The 14,723-nt window shown below is 46.9% G+C and overlaps 1 protein-coding gene across 2 annotated transcripts in view; it reads left to right on the forward strand.

The window, feature by feature from the left end:
- Positions 1 to 14,723, forward strand: part of LOC138579502 (uncharacterized) — a 1,088,345-nt gene that overhangs the window by 987,601 nt on the left and 86,021 nt on the right. For both annotated transcript variants that reach the window (XM_069649821.1, XM_069649823.1), the window contains exon 13: positions 9,644 to 9,712. In XM_069649821.1, coding sequence (XP_069505922.1) covers positions 9,644 to 9,712 — 69 coding nt within the window. The remainder of the gene's footprint in view (positions 1 to 9,643; positions 9,713 to 14,723) is intronic.

The raw sequence follows: 14,723 nt of genomic DNA on the forward strand, positions 1-14,723 counted from the left end.
AGCATGGGAAGGCGTAGTAATTTCCATAAAATTCTGGAGCAAACTTCCGCTCTCTGTAATGGGGAGAGCTGCACTCTTGAAAATGGTGGCGTTGCCTAGATTGCTGCACTGTTTTGGGAATGTCCCCTAACATATCCCCAAACAGTTTTTCGGCAGACTAGACAAGGAATGCAGAAGTTTCTTGTGGCACAATGGTAGGCCCAGAGTAGCGCTGATCACACTCCAAAGGACCTATGAAGGGGGGAGGGAGCTAAAAATACAGAATTCTGAGCTATACTATCTGGCATGTCAGCTTCAGTATGTAGTAGGATGGCCAGCGGACGAACCAACTATAGGTACATCCTTGCTAAAATCAATGATTAGGCACCTACACCTAAGAGACTTAGTATGGGTACCCTCCCCAACGCCAGAGGAATACCTGCAGGTAGTGAAACTGGGGCTACAAATGTGGCGGAGGACCTGTAAGAAACTAAAGATAAAAGAACCACTATCACCACATATCCCCATGGCTGCAGTTGTTACAGACAGTAGAGGCCTGAGAGCCAGTATTCCACTGCATTGGGAATCGGTTGGGGTCACCATAGGGGACCTTTTGACAAACGACACCTTCATGAGCTTCCAAGAATTGTAGGAGAACTCTGGCATACACACAGAACAATACCTCCTACACCACTGTATTATGAACACAATCCAAGGCAGATGGCCTACTGGAGACACCATAAGACAAGAGGCTAAACGTTCAATCCCCAGCTACCTGTCTGCTTGGATTGTACCCGAAGGAAAAGACCGGAAAGTCAGTGGTTAAGCTGAAAGACCTGGCCTACGTGTTGGCTAAGTGGCGTATTGCTATGGCTTGGAAGTCAGCAGCTAGCCTGCCGGTTGCACTGTGGTGGAAGGATTTGCAAAAATTGACATTAGCAGAGACAGCGTTTGGCAGCGAGCAGCCAATACACACCACCGGGACCTGGGAGGTGAAATTCTGCAGTGGCATGAACTTATGCAATCATTGTTCAAACCCTGAGACGAGGGTGGCGAAAGCGGGGAAAGTGTGGTGAACATAGACATCATCAAAGGTACAGGACAAACAGTCATGACTAAAGAAAAGACCAGATGGGACACAGGCAGGGGGTGGGTCGGAAGTAGTTGGGGGGAATTCTCTTTCCTTTTTAGATCCACCAGGTCACCAAGAGACCATGCAAGTAGCAGCAGTGCACGGTACAAGAACAGTTAACAAAATATAACTCCTTGCCTCACTTCCTCATTCAAAGCTACTCCTGCCACACCTTCCTCCCTCCCCTTCCTTCCACCACCACCTCCTCTACTCCTCTTTCACCACCCCTACACCTCTACCAATGCCGCTAGCAATCCATCTTCTGTTCCTCCTCACAAAGCCCCTCTGTCCTTCTGTTACCTCCAGCCTCCTGTATGTCTTCAGACTCTGATTTCTCCAACCACCTCCCAATTTGTGAATGGATTGTGTCCTCCCACGTATTCCTTATCTTTGATATTCCCATATCCAGCTTGCTGCTTCGGAATTTCTTTTCCAGTAGAGGACGCTGCGCATCGACGTCTGTCGTGACGATGTCCCTCAGAGGCCTCCGTCTTGATGACGACATCATCACGGGTATAAGTAGTTGCGCGCAGCGTCCGTTGCTCATTTCCGTTTTTTTGCGCTTCGAGAAAATCCTTCACTTCTTCGTTTGAGATGGCCACTTCATCGGCTCCATCTATGCTCCGATCTGGCTTAAAAAAATGCAGAGATTGTGGGGCAAAGATGTCCTTGACAGGCCCCCACAGGGTTTGTCTATGGTGCCTTGGGGCAGAGCATCCATGTTCACAGTGTGAGGAGTGCTTATTGATGATGGCGAAAGCCTTAAGAGAGAGCCGAGGGAAGTTGGAGAGAGGGAAGACCAAAAAACCCATTACCCCAACCAAACATACCTCAGGCGAGTCGAGACTATTGTCTCCTTGATGTAAGAAACACTCCCGTTCGAGATCTCGGAGCGGATCACACCATTCATCCGTATCGAGACATCATAAAAAAGACGACATAGAATGCCTTCGACCTCATCCTCCAGTTCACCGGAGAGAGTAACATGTCCTACCAAAAATAGCTCACCGGGTCAGTGAGAGGAATTTCGAAAGATAATGTTAAAGGTGTTTGAGTATGCTGCCTTGCCCCCTACAGAGACACCTAGAGGCGATACCCCAGGACAAAAACCTGGTAAACATAAGAGCCGTGAGTCGTCGACCACGGCATCACATACTCCTCGAGAGCGTACAAAAGCCTTGAGTCGAGAAATAACTCTGTGATGCACAAGACATGGTCAGTGTCGATTCACATGTCGAAACCGAAAACTGCGTCATCGACGCCAACAGTGATTTCGGTTCAGTACGGTCGACGACTCCATCGAAGATGTCGAAGCCACAGTCGATTCTTTCGACGACCTCGAGGCCAATCTCGACTCTATCGAGGCCACTCTCGACTCCATCGAGGCCAATGACGTCCACGTCGACGGTTACAAACTTATCTCCACCCATAGTGTCTGCTAATGCTCCTCCTTCATTAGAAAGAAGTTACACACCTCTGACTACTTTAAATCTTTATCTTCAATTTATCAGGAGGGAGAGGATTCTGATGCTGAAAGACCCTTTGGTCTAGAATGTGTGAGACCTTCCCTTCCAGAAGAATTGATCCCAGAGGAGGTCAGAATGAAGGACCTGCAGGACTCATTGCAGGAAGCAAACAGGATTGATACTTCCCCCTGAGGTGGACTTTAGTAGGCCTGATCCAGGAGATCACACAGAAGGTAATTATAGGACTCTTATGAATTGAGTTATGGAATATATGGGGTGGTCTAGGCCCACACCAGTATACGAGCAAGATGACCTCAATGATATACTTGACAAGGGGCCACAAGAGGACCCCATCATCCCTTTTCACAAGGCCTTGCAGAAAAAAGTGTCCACAAATTGGGAAATACCAGAGGTGATGCCTGCAGTCAGCAGAAAACTGTCAGCAAAATACAGAGCATCAACTGCAGTCCCTCTGTACTTATCTAAACATCCTACGCCAGCAAGCTTAGTTGTTCAGGCTGCAACTTCTTCAGGAAAACACACTTCATATCCCACAATCCCACAGCATTGTGACGACAAGAAGGTTGACGCCATGGCCAAGAACGTTTTCCTGGCATGTACCATGGCCCCGAAGCCTGCTAATGCCACATGTACGCTGGCAAGATTCAGCCACACCCTTTGGAAGTGTGCTTCAATGGTGGCTGACCATCTCCCTGAAGCGGAGGAGAAGGACTGTTTCTTGAATATTATCAAGGACGGGAAGGACGCGATGTGTCAGTCCCTCCAAACTGGTCTCGTCTTTGTTGACAGCATCAGTAGAGCCATGGCGGCTAGTACCACAGTCCGCAGATTTGCGTGGTTGCGGAAATCTGGATTCGCTCCTGATGTACAGTCCAGACTTCTGAATGTGCCCTTTGACAGCATCCATCTATTTGGAAAGAAAGCTGATGACAGTTTGGAGAAGTTTCAAACTTCCAAGGCGGAGGCCAAATCCCTTGGAGCTGCAATAAGACAAACTCCGAACCGCCCTACAGGTGCGCCCTGGAGGGGCCAGTACCTGTAGCAGAGAGGAACAAGGGTTGGTACTCCCCTTATTTCCTAATTCCAAAAAGGACAGAGGCATGAGACCCATCTTGGATTTACGGGAATTGAACAGATTCCTCAGGAAGGACAAGTTCAAGATGGTTACCCTTTCTCAGATGCTTCAGGAGTGGTTGGTATCTCTGGACCTTCAGGGTGCTTACTTTCATGTGCCAATCCATCAAAAGCACAAAGTACCTGAGGTTCCCCATTGGCAACTCTCACTATCAGTTTCGGGTTCTGCCATTTGGGTTAACCTCCGCCCCAAGGGTTTTCATCAAGCTAATGGCGGTTGTGGCAGCGAGTCTCAGGAGAGGGGGGATTCAGGTCTACCCCTAGTTGGACGATTGGTTGATCAGGGCCAGTTCCCCGGAACAAGCCCTAGAAGATGTAAACCGTACCTGCCACTCCCTCAACTTCAAGAAGTCCCACATGATACCATCACAAAGACTCCAATTTATCGCAGAAGTCCTGGATGCATCCGTGGGAAAAGCCTTGCGACCAGAGGTGATGGCTCAAGACATTCTACAGATGGTGACAAAATTCCAGAATGCCCAACATCTCCCAGCATTCAATTTTCTGACGTTGCTCAGCCTGATGGCATCCTGCATTTTTCTGGTGTCAGAGGCTTGCCTGAGAATGAGATCTCTTCAATGGGCTCTCAGGACCCAGTGGTCACAGTTCTCAGGAAGGATGTCCAATCTTTTACAAATCCCAAACAGAGTCTCACTGGCTCTTCAGTGGTGGGCCTGTCGGGTAAACATCTTGAAAGGAGAACCTTTTTGGCAACCATGGCCGGAGATAGCAGTAGTGACGGACTCCTCACTCAGGGGTGGGGAGCCCATACCAACAATTTGACCATCAGCGTTCGATGGTCTCCATCAGGGTCCAAACTACATATCAACCTTTTAGAGCTGAGGGCAATCAGACTAGCGATAAAGGCCTTCCTGCCGTCTGTACAGGGAAAGAATGTCCTGATAATGACGGACAACACAGTGGCCATGTACTACCTCAACAAGAGAGGAGGTGTAGGGTCACTACCACCTTGCAGAGAGGCAATGCAGCTCTGGTTCTGGGCAATACATGAAGGAATCTCTCTGTCGGCAGTTCATCTAGCCGGAGAGAAGAACACGACGGTGGACGCTCTGAGCAGGCAGAGCACAGTCTCCCACGAGTGGGAACTAGCTCAGGAAGTCCTTCAAGAGATCTTCACCCTTTGGGGAACCCCTCATGTCCGTTGAGATTTCTTACCTTCAAAACTGTCTTTTTGGTGGCAATAACATATGCCAGAATGGTGAGTGAGTTACAGGACTTATCCTACAAACCTCCTCACACTGTCTTTCATAAAGATAAAGTTGTTCTGCAAGTGAAGCCTAATTTCCTCTCAAAGGTTGTTTCGGAATTTCATATTACCCAGAAAATAACGTTGCCTTCCTTTTACCCTCCTCCTCATCCAGGGAAAGAGGAAGAAAGGCAACACAGACTTGACCCAAAGCATACTTTGAGTTTCTATATTAGCAGACTAGCAAGAATAAGACAAGCTGACCAATTGTTTGTGGGATGCACAGGTCATAAGCTGGGCCTAGCCATCAGCAAGCAAAACATTTCTAGATGGATTATTCTAACTATAGTAGAATGTAATAAATTGGCAGGTAAAGACCATCCGGAGCATATGAGGGCTCATTCAACCAGGGGTATTGCAGCTTCGTCAGCTCTTCAAAGGGGAGTTCCAGTAAAGGACATTTGTGCAGCTGCCACATGGTCATCTGCGCACACCTTTACAAGGTTCTATAGCTTGGATTCCTCCACTAGCCAAGAAACTAAATTCGGGAAAGCAGTATTGCATTCTGTGCATACTTACATGTTTACTCCCTCCTCCTACATACATTACTGCTTTGGGAGTCTATCAAAGATAAGGAATACGTGGGAGGACACAATCCATTCGAAGAACAAGTTACTTACCCATGGTAACGTTCTTTCGACAGGATGTTCTTCCCACGTATTCCTTATCGCCCTTCCCATCCGTCCCTGCAGTAAAACTTCCCTTGTAATTGCAGTCTGCTATCTCTCAAGGGTAGTAACCTGTTACGCTCACCTGGCTCCCACAGGGACGTCGAGCGGAACTGGATAGCTGCGGTCTCCACCAACGTGACGCGTAGTGCAGAGATGACAGACTGGACTGGCCCACCTAATTTCGTCTGCTTGACCCGTAGAAGTATTCTCCTGAAATGGAGAAAGGGAATTAACCTCCCGTGGATTTAAGTGATAACACCTCACTGTTCTCCCCACTAATCACCTCCAATGTTCCCTTGCATTTAGTCTCACCTTATGGTCTTGAATGATGAGCTCTCCATCCTGCGTGGAATGCAGGGGCGCGTACATACCAGTTACTTCACTGGTCCGAAGGAATGGGGACAGTTCCAGATGAATATTGACTCTGAGATTCCTGGCGAGGAGCCGTAAGTATAAAGTTCAAAAGAGTTCAATATGTCTGATATTCACTCTTGTCTGATTCCCTTTCTATTTTGCAGCTTGATCTAAAAGAAGATTGTCTTGTGGCAGCTGATGGCGTTCAGGTAAGAGTCTGTATTACCCAAAACTGTCCGGTAAAAAGATGCCAGTGCTTAACCTGTTTTTTTCTTTCTTCTTGCAAGTGCGGCGTAAGAAGATGTGGCACGTAAAAGAATAATGCCTCTGGCGGTAAAATCAGGTAAGGCTATGGTGGTAAAAGAGATTGTCTTTGTTGGCTCTCTCGGCTCACCTTGTTATATCTTTGTCCCCTAGGTGCCGGGATTCGGCGAAGAAATGATGGAGACTGCGCCCGATCGTAGAAATGCTTTGAAGACTGGTGAGTACAGCGCGGCGCTGCAGCTGGCGATGCGACGCGTGTGTAATAATGTCCTTTTCCAAGTTTGAGGGCGCGATGGATCCGGAATCAGGTGAGGAATTAAAGTAATGTTCTTATTCTAACCTTTCCTTCTTCTTTCCTATTTTTCTAGGAGCTCCGGACTCAAGGCGGGCGTGGCAGAAGGCTGGATGCTGACTTTCAGGCACGGTGAGCGTTACGCTGCAGGATGCAGAATAACGCGAAGCGTGTGCCGCTGTTCGGGCGTGGTTTAAATAGCCTTCAAAGTAGTCCCAGGTAAGAAGTTCCCCCAGAACCACACCCGAGTAAAAAATAGTCCCTGAAGTAAAGTAGTCCCCTTTAGGCCTCACGTTGGCTTGGATTCATTGCAGCATGGTCTGTATGAAGGTAAGTAAAGCATATGAGCCTGGCGCCTGTGGCGCCAGGACTGATTCCTTTTATGAGCCTGGCGCCTATGGTGCCAGGACTGTACCCAGATAGCCCCTAGCCAGGGCTGCTGGGCTTTTAATAAGTACCTGGATGCCTCCTCCCGGGGTTGATGGGCTTGGTCCTGATGCCCGGGGGTAGGCATTGTGACATAACCGTCTCATCGAGGACAATGCATAACACTTCAAAACGGAACTGAGCAACGGACGCTGCACGCGACTACTTATACCCGTGATGACATCATCATCGAGAGGCCTCTGAGGGACATCGACTCGACAGACGTCGACGCGCAGCGCCCTCTACTGGAAATGGGAATTTCAAAGATAAGGATAACGTGGGAGGAACATCCAGTGGAAAGAACGTTACCACGGGTAAGTAACTTGTTAGTCTTGTTCGCCAGAAACCTACACCATACTGGGAAACCAGGTCCCTTTTGAAGACCGTACTCAATTACCGCCACTAGAGCTTCCTCGTGGTTTATGGAATCTGGTGACAATCATGATTATCTCCCTGCAAGGATTGGTGATGCTGATCCGTACAGTTGCATGCGTTCCTACTTTAAGCAAGAGCGCTTGATGACTCGCAGTGGTGATCTGAAATTGGCCCGACTGCCATCTTGGAATCAGTGTCCATGTACCTAGGAGAGAAGAGCTTGGCAATCGCACAGGGAGGTTCTGTCTGCTCCTAATGTAAACCCACTGCCTTAGCTTTTTAGTCATAATAAGTGACTTTTTTCAGTTTGAGAGCGATGTGATCGACCTACGTTCACCCTTTCCAAGTTTGTCATTGTGGTTTCACTTGTTGGTTAGGCTGGGGATCATAACAGGCTCTGGAGATGCATTTTTACAGACACTATTGCGCTAGGTAAGCACCAGCAGTTTAGGTAACTTTTAAAGCTGTGACTTTTTGTGAAATATTGATTCTTTGAACTCTATCAGAGTTAATGCATGAACCTTGTTACTTTTTTCCTTTTCCCCTCCAACACACTGCTTTTCAACATACGTATTGACTATTTCATTATGTTGATTGGTGGCTACGACACACAATTTGCACAATTTTAACATCTTTGTGTTTTCATGTTATTTATCTACGATGGACATCTATGCTTTGATTCTGATGTGCGATAAATGCTTGATGTACATTACTTCTAATTCTTTTACAATTTGCTTATGTGGAACATGCTGTATTACATGCATACTTACCAGTTTTTGGATAATGAATTGCAATTATCCGACCTAATTTAAAGATTGTACTGGCCCTGATGAAGGACACAACTGTCTGAAATGCATTGGCCCTATGACGCATTTGCCTCTAATTGATGAAAGATTTATCAACTAAGAATATAAGTATTAGTGAATAAACCAAATTCAAGATTTATTTACTTGCATTCCTGTTTCTTAATTACAAAGAACATTACAAACCACTACGTAGATTTTGGGAGTGCAGCTCACACCGCTGGCTTTGTAGCCAAGGTCTTTCTTCTTGTTCTTCAATAAAGGTCCCTCTGATGTTGAGCAATAGTTGCAGCATGTCTGAAAGGGCCTGCAGAAACTGTGTTCCACATGTGACCAGACCATGCTCCTTAACCCAGGTGATGTCGGGTCACCAGGAAATACTTCACTCCCTCACCCCGGGCCTTGCAGCATGGAGCTGGAATGGGCACCCAACCCCCTGTTGTTACCCACCCTCCACAAAACTCGAGGGTCAGGCAGGGAACATTGTCTTAAGCTACAACTGCAAAATATGTGAGGTTTTCTTTTTGCATTGCAACCATCAAATAAACATGGGTATATATAAAAGCAGTTTTAGAGAACTATACCTACAGGTAAGTAATTTATTTTAGTCATTATAGTGACTACTGTACCCCTAGTCCATAGTCCCCTAATGGCTATACAGCCCTCCCTTCAGCCCCCTAGAAACGATCCTGTAATATATGGTGCTGTATTAACATACTGCAGTTGGGCTGAGAGCTTGCGCTAGTGAGAAGCCGAGCCATCCCAGGCACCTAATGCTTAAACATCTGAATCAATGTTTTTTAACAATTAACTCAGGTTCACATCACGCTTCAATCCTGTCCGCATAGGGGTCTATATTTCAAAAGAACGGAGGAAAGGGGACTACAGGCTAGGAGTACAGAGGTCACCATGGTGAGTACGCTGTTGTTTATTTGGGTACATATTCTGCCTGGGTGACATATTGTTGGAACCTTTTCCCATGAATTATGATGAGTTACACTAATTACTATATTTCATCATGCCGTTTTCACTTAAATAACCATCTACATTAGATGCCTTTTGTTTAAGAAATGCAGGGTAATTGAGCAAACACGTTTTCTTTGTTGTAAGGTGTGTTCATTGTCCAACATTGAAAGATTAATCAGAATGTTGTCAGAATATCAGATTACTCATAAAGTAGTCCGCAAAGACTGCTGTAAGCCATACAGTGATAGGCTCTGACAGACAACGGCCTTGGGTCAGGAGGGGATGGAAAGACAGAGTTTACATTAATTTTCTAATATCAAACTGGTCATTAACTCTAGTTATTGATTCCCAGCACACCAAATGCAACCTTGCCTGCAGCTCCAGCCCAATAGTCAGATTGGGCCCAATAACTACCATTATTGATTGGCTCGTGTAGTTAGTAATAGTACCCTATGTTCTTTACCAGCACATGTGTAATTGTTTTCATTTCCAGGTAAAGTGACTAACACCTCTGAAAATGTGAAGACAGTACCAGCCCAACCATCGCTGAATACTAGCACAGGTTAGTAAATACCAACATTGTTGTACAGTTCAATAACAACTATGAAATCTTACTTGTGTAGCATTATGACAGAATCTGCGAGGGTGTACTATCCTGTCTTGAGTATTTATTAGTTTTACCAATTACCTAGAGGAAAATGTGTTCTGCTAAACGGATACATTTTTACAAACTTTCCACATACACTCTTGTTAAAAACTAATATCTATGATTACACCAGGGAGAATAGTGTTGGACATGGTTAGTCCATTGGATCCCCAAACGGAGTCAGGAATCTGGTACATCCTGATGGTAGCAGGCCATGCTACTCCTTACTCTGAAGCTTTTCTGTCAGGTCCAGTCTTGAATCTTCCTGCAGGAGTGATGCTGGCCCACCAGACCCCCCAGGTCTGACTGCCTAATAGTTTCTTAGAAGATATAACTACCAAGCTGACAAACCCAAGGGGAAAGGGGAATGGAGAAAACAACAAAATACAGATCTTCACTGGCTTTCTCTGACACCTGTGGTAATGGAGTAGCTGCCTCAGTGTCTGTGAAATCTAAAAGACAACAGATTATATGTTAATGTCTGTCCAACCCCAACTTACTTCACTTTTACTTAATATTTGCCACCCTCCTTCATCCTTGATAGCTGCTGCCTATGCTTGCTTGCTAATAGGCTTTCTTAAATGGTTGCAGTAGATTACTCTCTCTCTTTCTTAGTTGTGATGAAACTCTATAATGTCTTGTCTTCAATTGTATGTTCAAACTGCTTTTCTTGCAAATTGTTCTTTTTAAACAAAAATAACCCTTTATTTCTGATCTTTAATTTCCACTCGCAATGTTGCTTGCAATTTTATTTTCTGTTTGCTTAATATTCTAATTCAATGCTAATTTACTTATCTAAAAGGTTAAAGAAATTACTTCTAATAAACTTCTTTTCTTTTCTAGTTAACTCGCTGTATTTATCTATCTTTATAAATAACTGTGTTTCTTCCGTGCTTCAGTTAATATTGACTTGCTTTCTGACTGACGCCGTCTAAAGTTCGTTGTATTTCAATCCTTCGTTCCTTTGACGGACTGGTAGACGTTTGTGACGCTCGCACGGCATGTAGGTGACGTGCAAAGATCCTTTACTCGAATGAAGCCCGAACGAGTAATACGCGAGTAGGCGATACGAAAGAAGCAAAACCCCAATGAACTTATTTTAAAAAAGGCAAAAACTGAGTTACTGCTATTTCTTACGAATTCTAACTCACTCGCAGAACGTAACCTTAATGTAACCCGCACTATTGTTAATACCTTAACGCGCGCATAAGTAAAATCGCAACTCGCGCATATGTTAATTCACAAAACACGCACTCAGCAATGTTCTGTAATGACGCGCGCACACAGCAATGTTCTGTAATGACGCACGCACCGTTGGAAATATCAAAGTTGCTCAAATTAAACTTCAAATACAATTTCTTGAAAACTGACAGGCCGATTCATGAAATTAATGTGCGCTGAAAATTTCAGCGCAAGTGTGTGAAATTGCAGTGAAAGCGTGCAAATTGCAGTGCCAGCGCAAAAATTGCAGCGAAACCCGCGCACAATGATTCATGGAAGTCCATGCGCGTGGAAATCCATGGATGTGCGCTGAAATCCTGTTCGGTTCACGCTGGCGCACACGCCTTCAAACAGCGTGCGCTAGCGCACAGCAAAAGCGCACATAGTGCGGCGCACACAACAAAAATAGGCGTAACACGGGGCGTGACACTCGGAATGGGGAACAACGCGTGAAAATGTGGGCGTCACGGGGGAAGTACAGGAGGCAAGTGCGCGGAACACCCACATGCTCGCCTACAACACGTATTCATGGAATCAAACAGGGCTAACGCGTGCGCCAAAAAAGACACGCTAATCCGGAAACACGTACGCCAGCAGGAAGCAGGCGTACGTGGACCCGCGCAGCATAAAAGTGCGCTCAAACAACAAACAAGCTCAGACGCCAGGATGAATATACCGTTCCTCGCAGCAGTGGTCGTGGGATACCGCAGGAGGAGGAGGAGGATAGTCAGGGCCAGAATTTTCACACCCAGAACCAGCCTTTTTGGGATGCCTAATGACCAGGTGTATGGGAGGTACAGTTTCCACCTCACATAATACTCGACCTGGTCAGTGAGTGGGAGGATGACCTCACATCACCCACCCTGTGCTCCCAAGCACTCAGCCCCCTGGAGAAGGTCCTCAATGTACTGCACTTCTTGGCCACTGGATCATTTCAGCGGACAAGTGCCATAGTGGGGGGGGTGTCACAGGCCACGCAGTCACGCTGCCTGCACCAGGTGTTGGGCATTATCACTGCACGCCCATCAGTCCGCAGGCACATATACCTGCCCAGAACACCTGCAGAAAGGCAGGCTGTCGTCCAGGATTTTTACGGGGTCGCACACTTCCCCAAAGTGCTAGGTGCCATTGACTGCACCCATGTGGCTCTACGTCCTCCCAGGGCATCTGAGCACATCTACAGAAACCGCAAGCACTGGCATTCCATCAACGTCCAGGTAGTATGTGATGCCAAGGGAATCATCACCTCAGTAAATGCCAACTATCCAGCGTCCACCCACGACAGTTTCATTTACAGAATGTCAACCCTAAACCGGGACATAGAAGCTGGGCGGCATGGCGATACATGGCTGCTTGGTTAGTATAAATGCCACAGCACATGCATGCATGTCAGATACTGAGTAATGTCACAACCCCACTAGTGATACCCATCACCACCTCCCCAGGGGACAGTGCCTACCCTCTGAGCACCCACATGATGACGCCAATTCGGAACCCCACCACACCACCCGAGGTAAGATACAACACAGCCCACATTGCAACCCGGGGCATAGTGGAGCGCACATTCGGAGTGCTCAAGTCACGCTTTCGCTCCCTTGACCGCTCTGGCAGGCAGCTGTTATACGCACCCCCAGTAGTGTGCAGGATCATAGTGGCAGCATGTGTCCTGCACAACGTTGCAACACGCCGGGGCCTGCCGGTGGACATGGTGGTTCCCCCACATCCCCAACCACATGCACGACCGCTGCGCATGGGAGGGGAAAGGGCACGGGGTGAGGCAGCCCATACGCAGCTGGTGGCTAATTACTTCACCTAAAATCACACCCCTATGGAGTGCACACAGCCCTGGCACATACCAGATGACAATCAATGATGATGACATAAGGGACAGTCAACTGTCACAACCATACCAGCCTGAGATTGGTCACCTGGAAGTGTTACATTGTGTGCATCCCTACCTACACAAACACCACCACCACCAATGCTGTGTCATCAAAAGACACTTCTATGCTGCTAAATTCATGACCCCCTTGCAAAATACAACATGACAACAGCGCCATGTCACCCAACCCCTCCCCACCTCCGCCACCCAACACACCATGGCATTTCATGCTATGTGAAAGCAAACCAAGCAATCCCCAAAACCTGACACAAGTGTCACAAACTACACTGTCCCTAATGGAAACTGGCCATACACAATATGCTTCCAGTAATGTAGAACTAACAACACACATGACCAAATACTTACCAACAATACAATGCAGCAACACAACCTCAAACATAGGAAAAACATGACAGTACTAAGGTAAAGTAGTCGTAGTCTTACAACCTGAATATGCCACCACATCGACCCCTTCCAACTGTAGTGTTGCAGCCTTCCACATTTGTCAGTGTACTGCATAGAACATGAACTCCATCTCCAAAGTAGATGGCCTTGTGAAGAAATGAGGAATAGACCTGCAAATTAGGAGGGAGACATGGAAGCACAAGCACATATCAATACACCATGCAGTGTACAAAACAACAACAATATCCACTAGGAATGTCTACACAGTATTGACTACAGACTGCCCACACAGCTCATGGGAGCCCAACGTCACTGTGTACTTCACTGTCACTTGGTCACACCCTTTGCAAGCCCATGGAAACGGGAAGCAGGAGGGGTGTGTGTCTCACGATCCCAAGCATCTATCCCAAACTCAGGACAAGCCTGCATGTGCCCAGTCGGAATACAGTGGATGCCCACGGGAGCCACACAAGGCAACACACTGTAAAAAAAAAATATATAAAAAATGGCCATGTGGGGTTCAGGGGGGTGGGGGAGGCCACCCAGGTGTTACGCTCACCTGGACCTCAAAGGGGTGTCGATCATACCCGGACAGCTGCGGTCTCCTTCAACGTGATGCGTAGCACAGAGATGACTGTCTGGACTGGCCCGCCTAGCCTTGTCTGCTGGACCCGAAGAAGTATTTTCCTGAAAGTGGAGACAGGGATTAACCACCTGTGGGTTTTAGTGATGGCCTCTCAACTGTTCTCGCTCTCCCCCACTAATCACCTCTGATATCCCCTTAGTAACCTCACCTTATGTTTGTAAAAGATGAGCTCTCCATCCTGCGTGTCTTGCAGGGGCGCATAGATACCAGTTACTTCACTGGTTTGAAGGCGTTGGGAGAATTCCAGTAAGTATTGACTCTGAAGTCCCTGGCGGGATTGGTAAGTATCAAGTTCAAAGAGCTCAATGTGCCCGATGTTCACTCTTGTCCCCTTCCTTCCTTAAGTTGCAACTGAGTTTATGAGAAGGTCTCGTAGCTGCTGCTGGCGTTCAGGTAAGAGTCTGTGTTACCCAATGCTGTCCGGTAACTATTGCATGCGTTAATGTGTTGTTTTTCTCCCTCTTTACAGATGCGGCATATGAAAATTTGGAGAGTTATGGAATAATACCGCTGGTGGTAAATCAGGTAAGTCTATGGTGGTAAGAATTTGTATTTGTTGATTCCCTTGGCTCACCTTGTTTTTTCTTGTGTCCCCTAGGTGCCGGATTACGGCGAAGAAATGATGGAGACAGTGCCGGATCGAAAGATGCTGTGGGAACTGGTGAGTATGGCGCCGTGCTGGAGCTGGCAAAGCGACACGTGCAGGACTGATGTACTTTCCAGGTCCGGAGATGAAATGGTTCCGGAATTAGGTGAGGAATTTGAAATAAGTT

The sequence above is a fragment of the Ambystoma mexicanum genome, chromosome 3p (genome assembly GCF_040938575.1).
Source record: "Ambystoma mexicanum isolate Mex_15411 chromosome 3p, UKY_AmexF1_1, whole genome shotgun sequence".
NCBI classification, from domain to species: Eukaryota; Metazoa; Chordata; class Amphibia; order Caudata; family Ambystomatidae; genus Ambystoma; species Ambystoma mexicanum.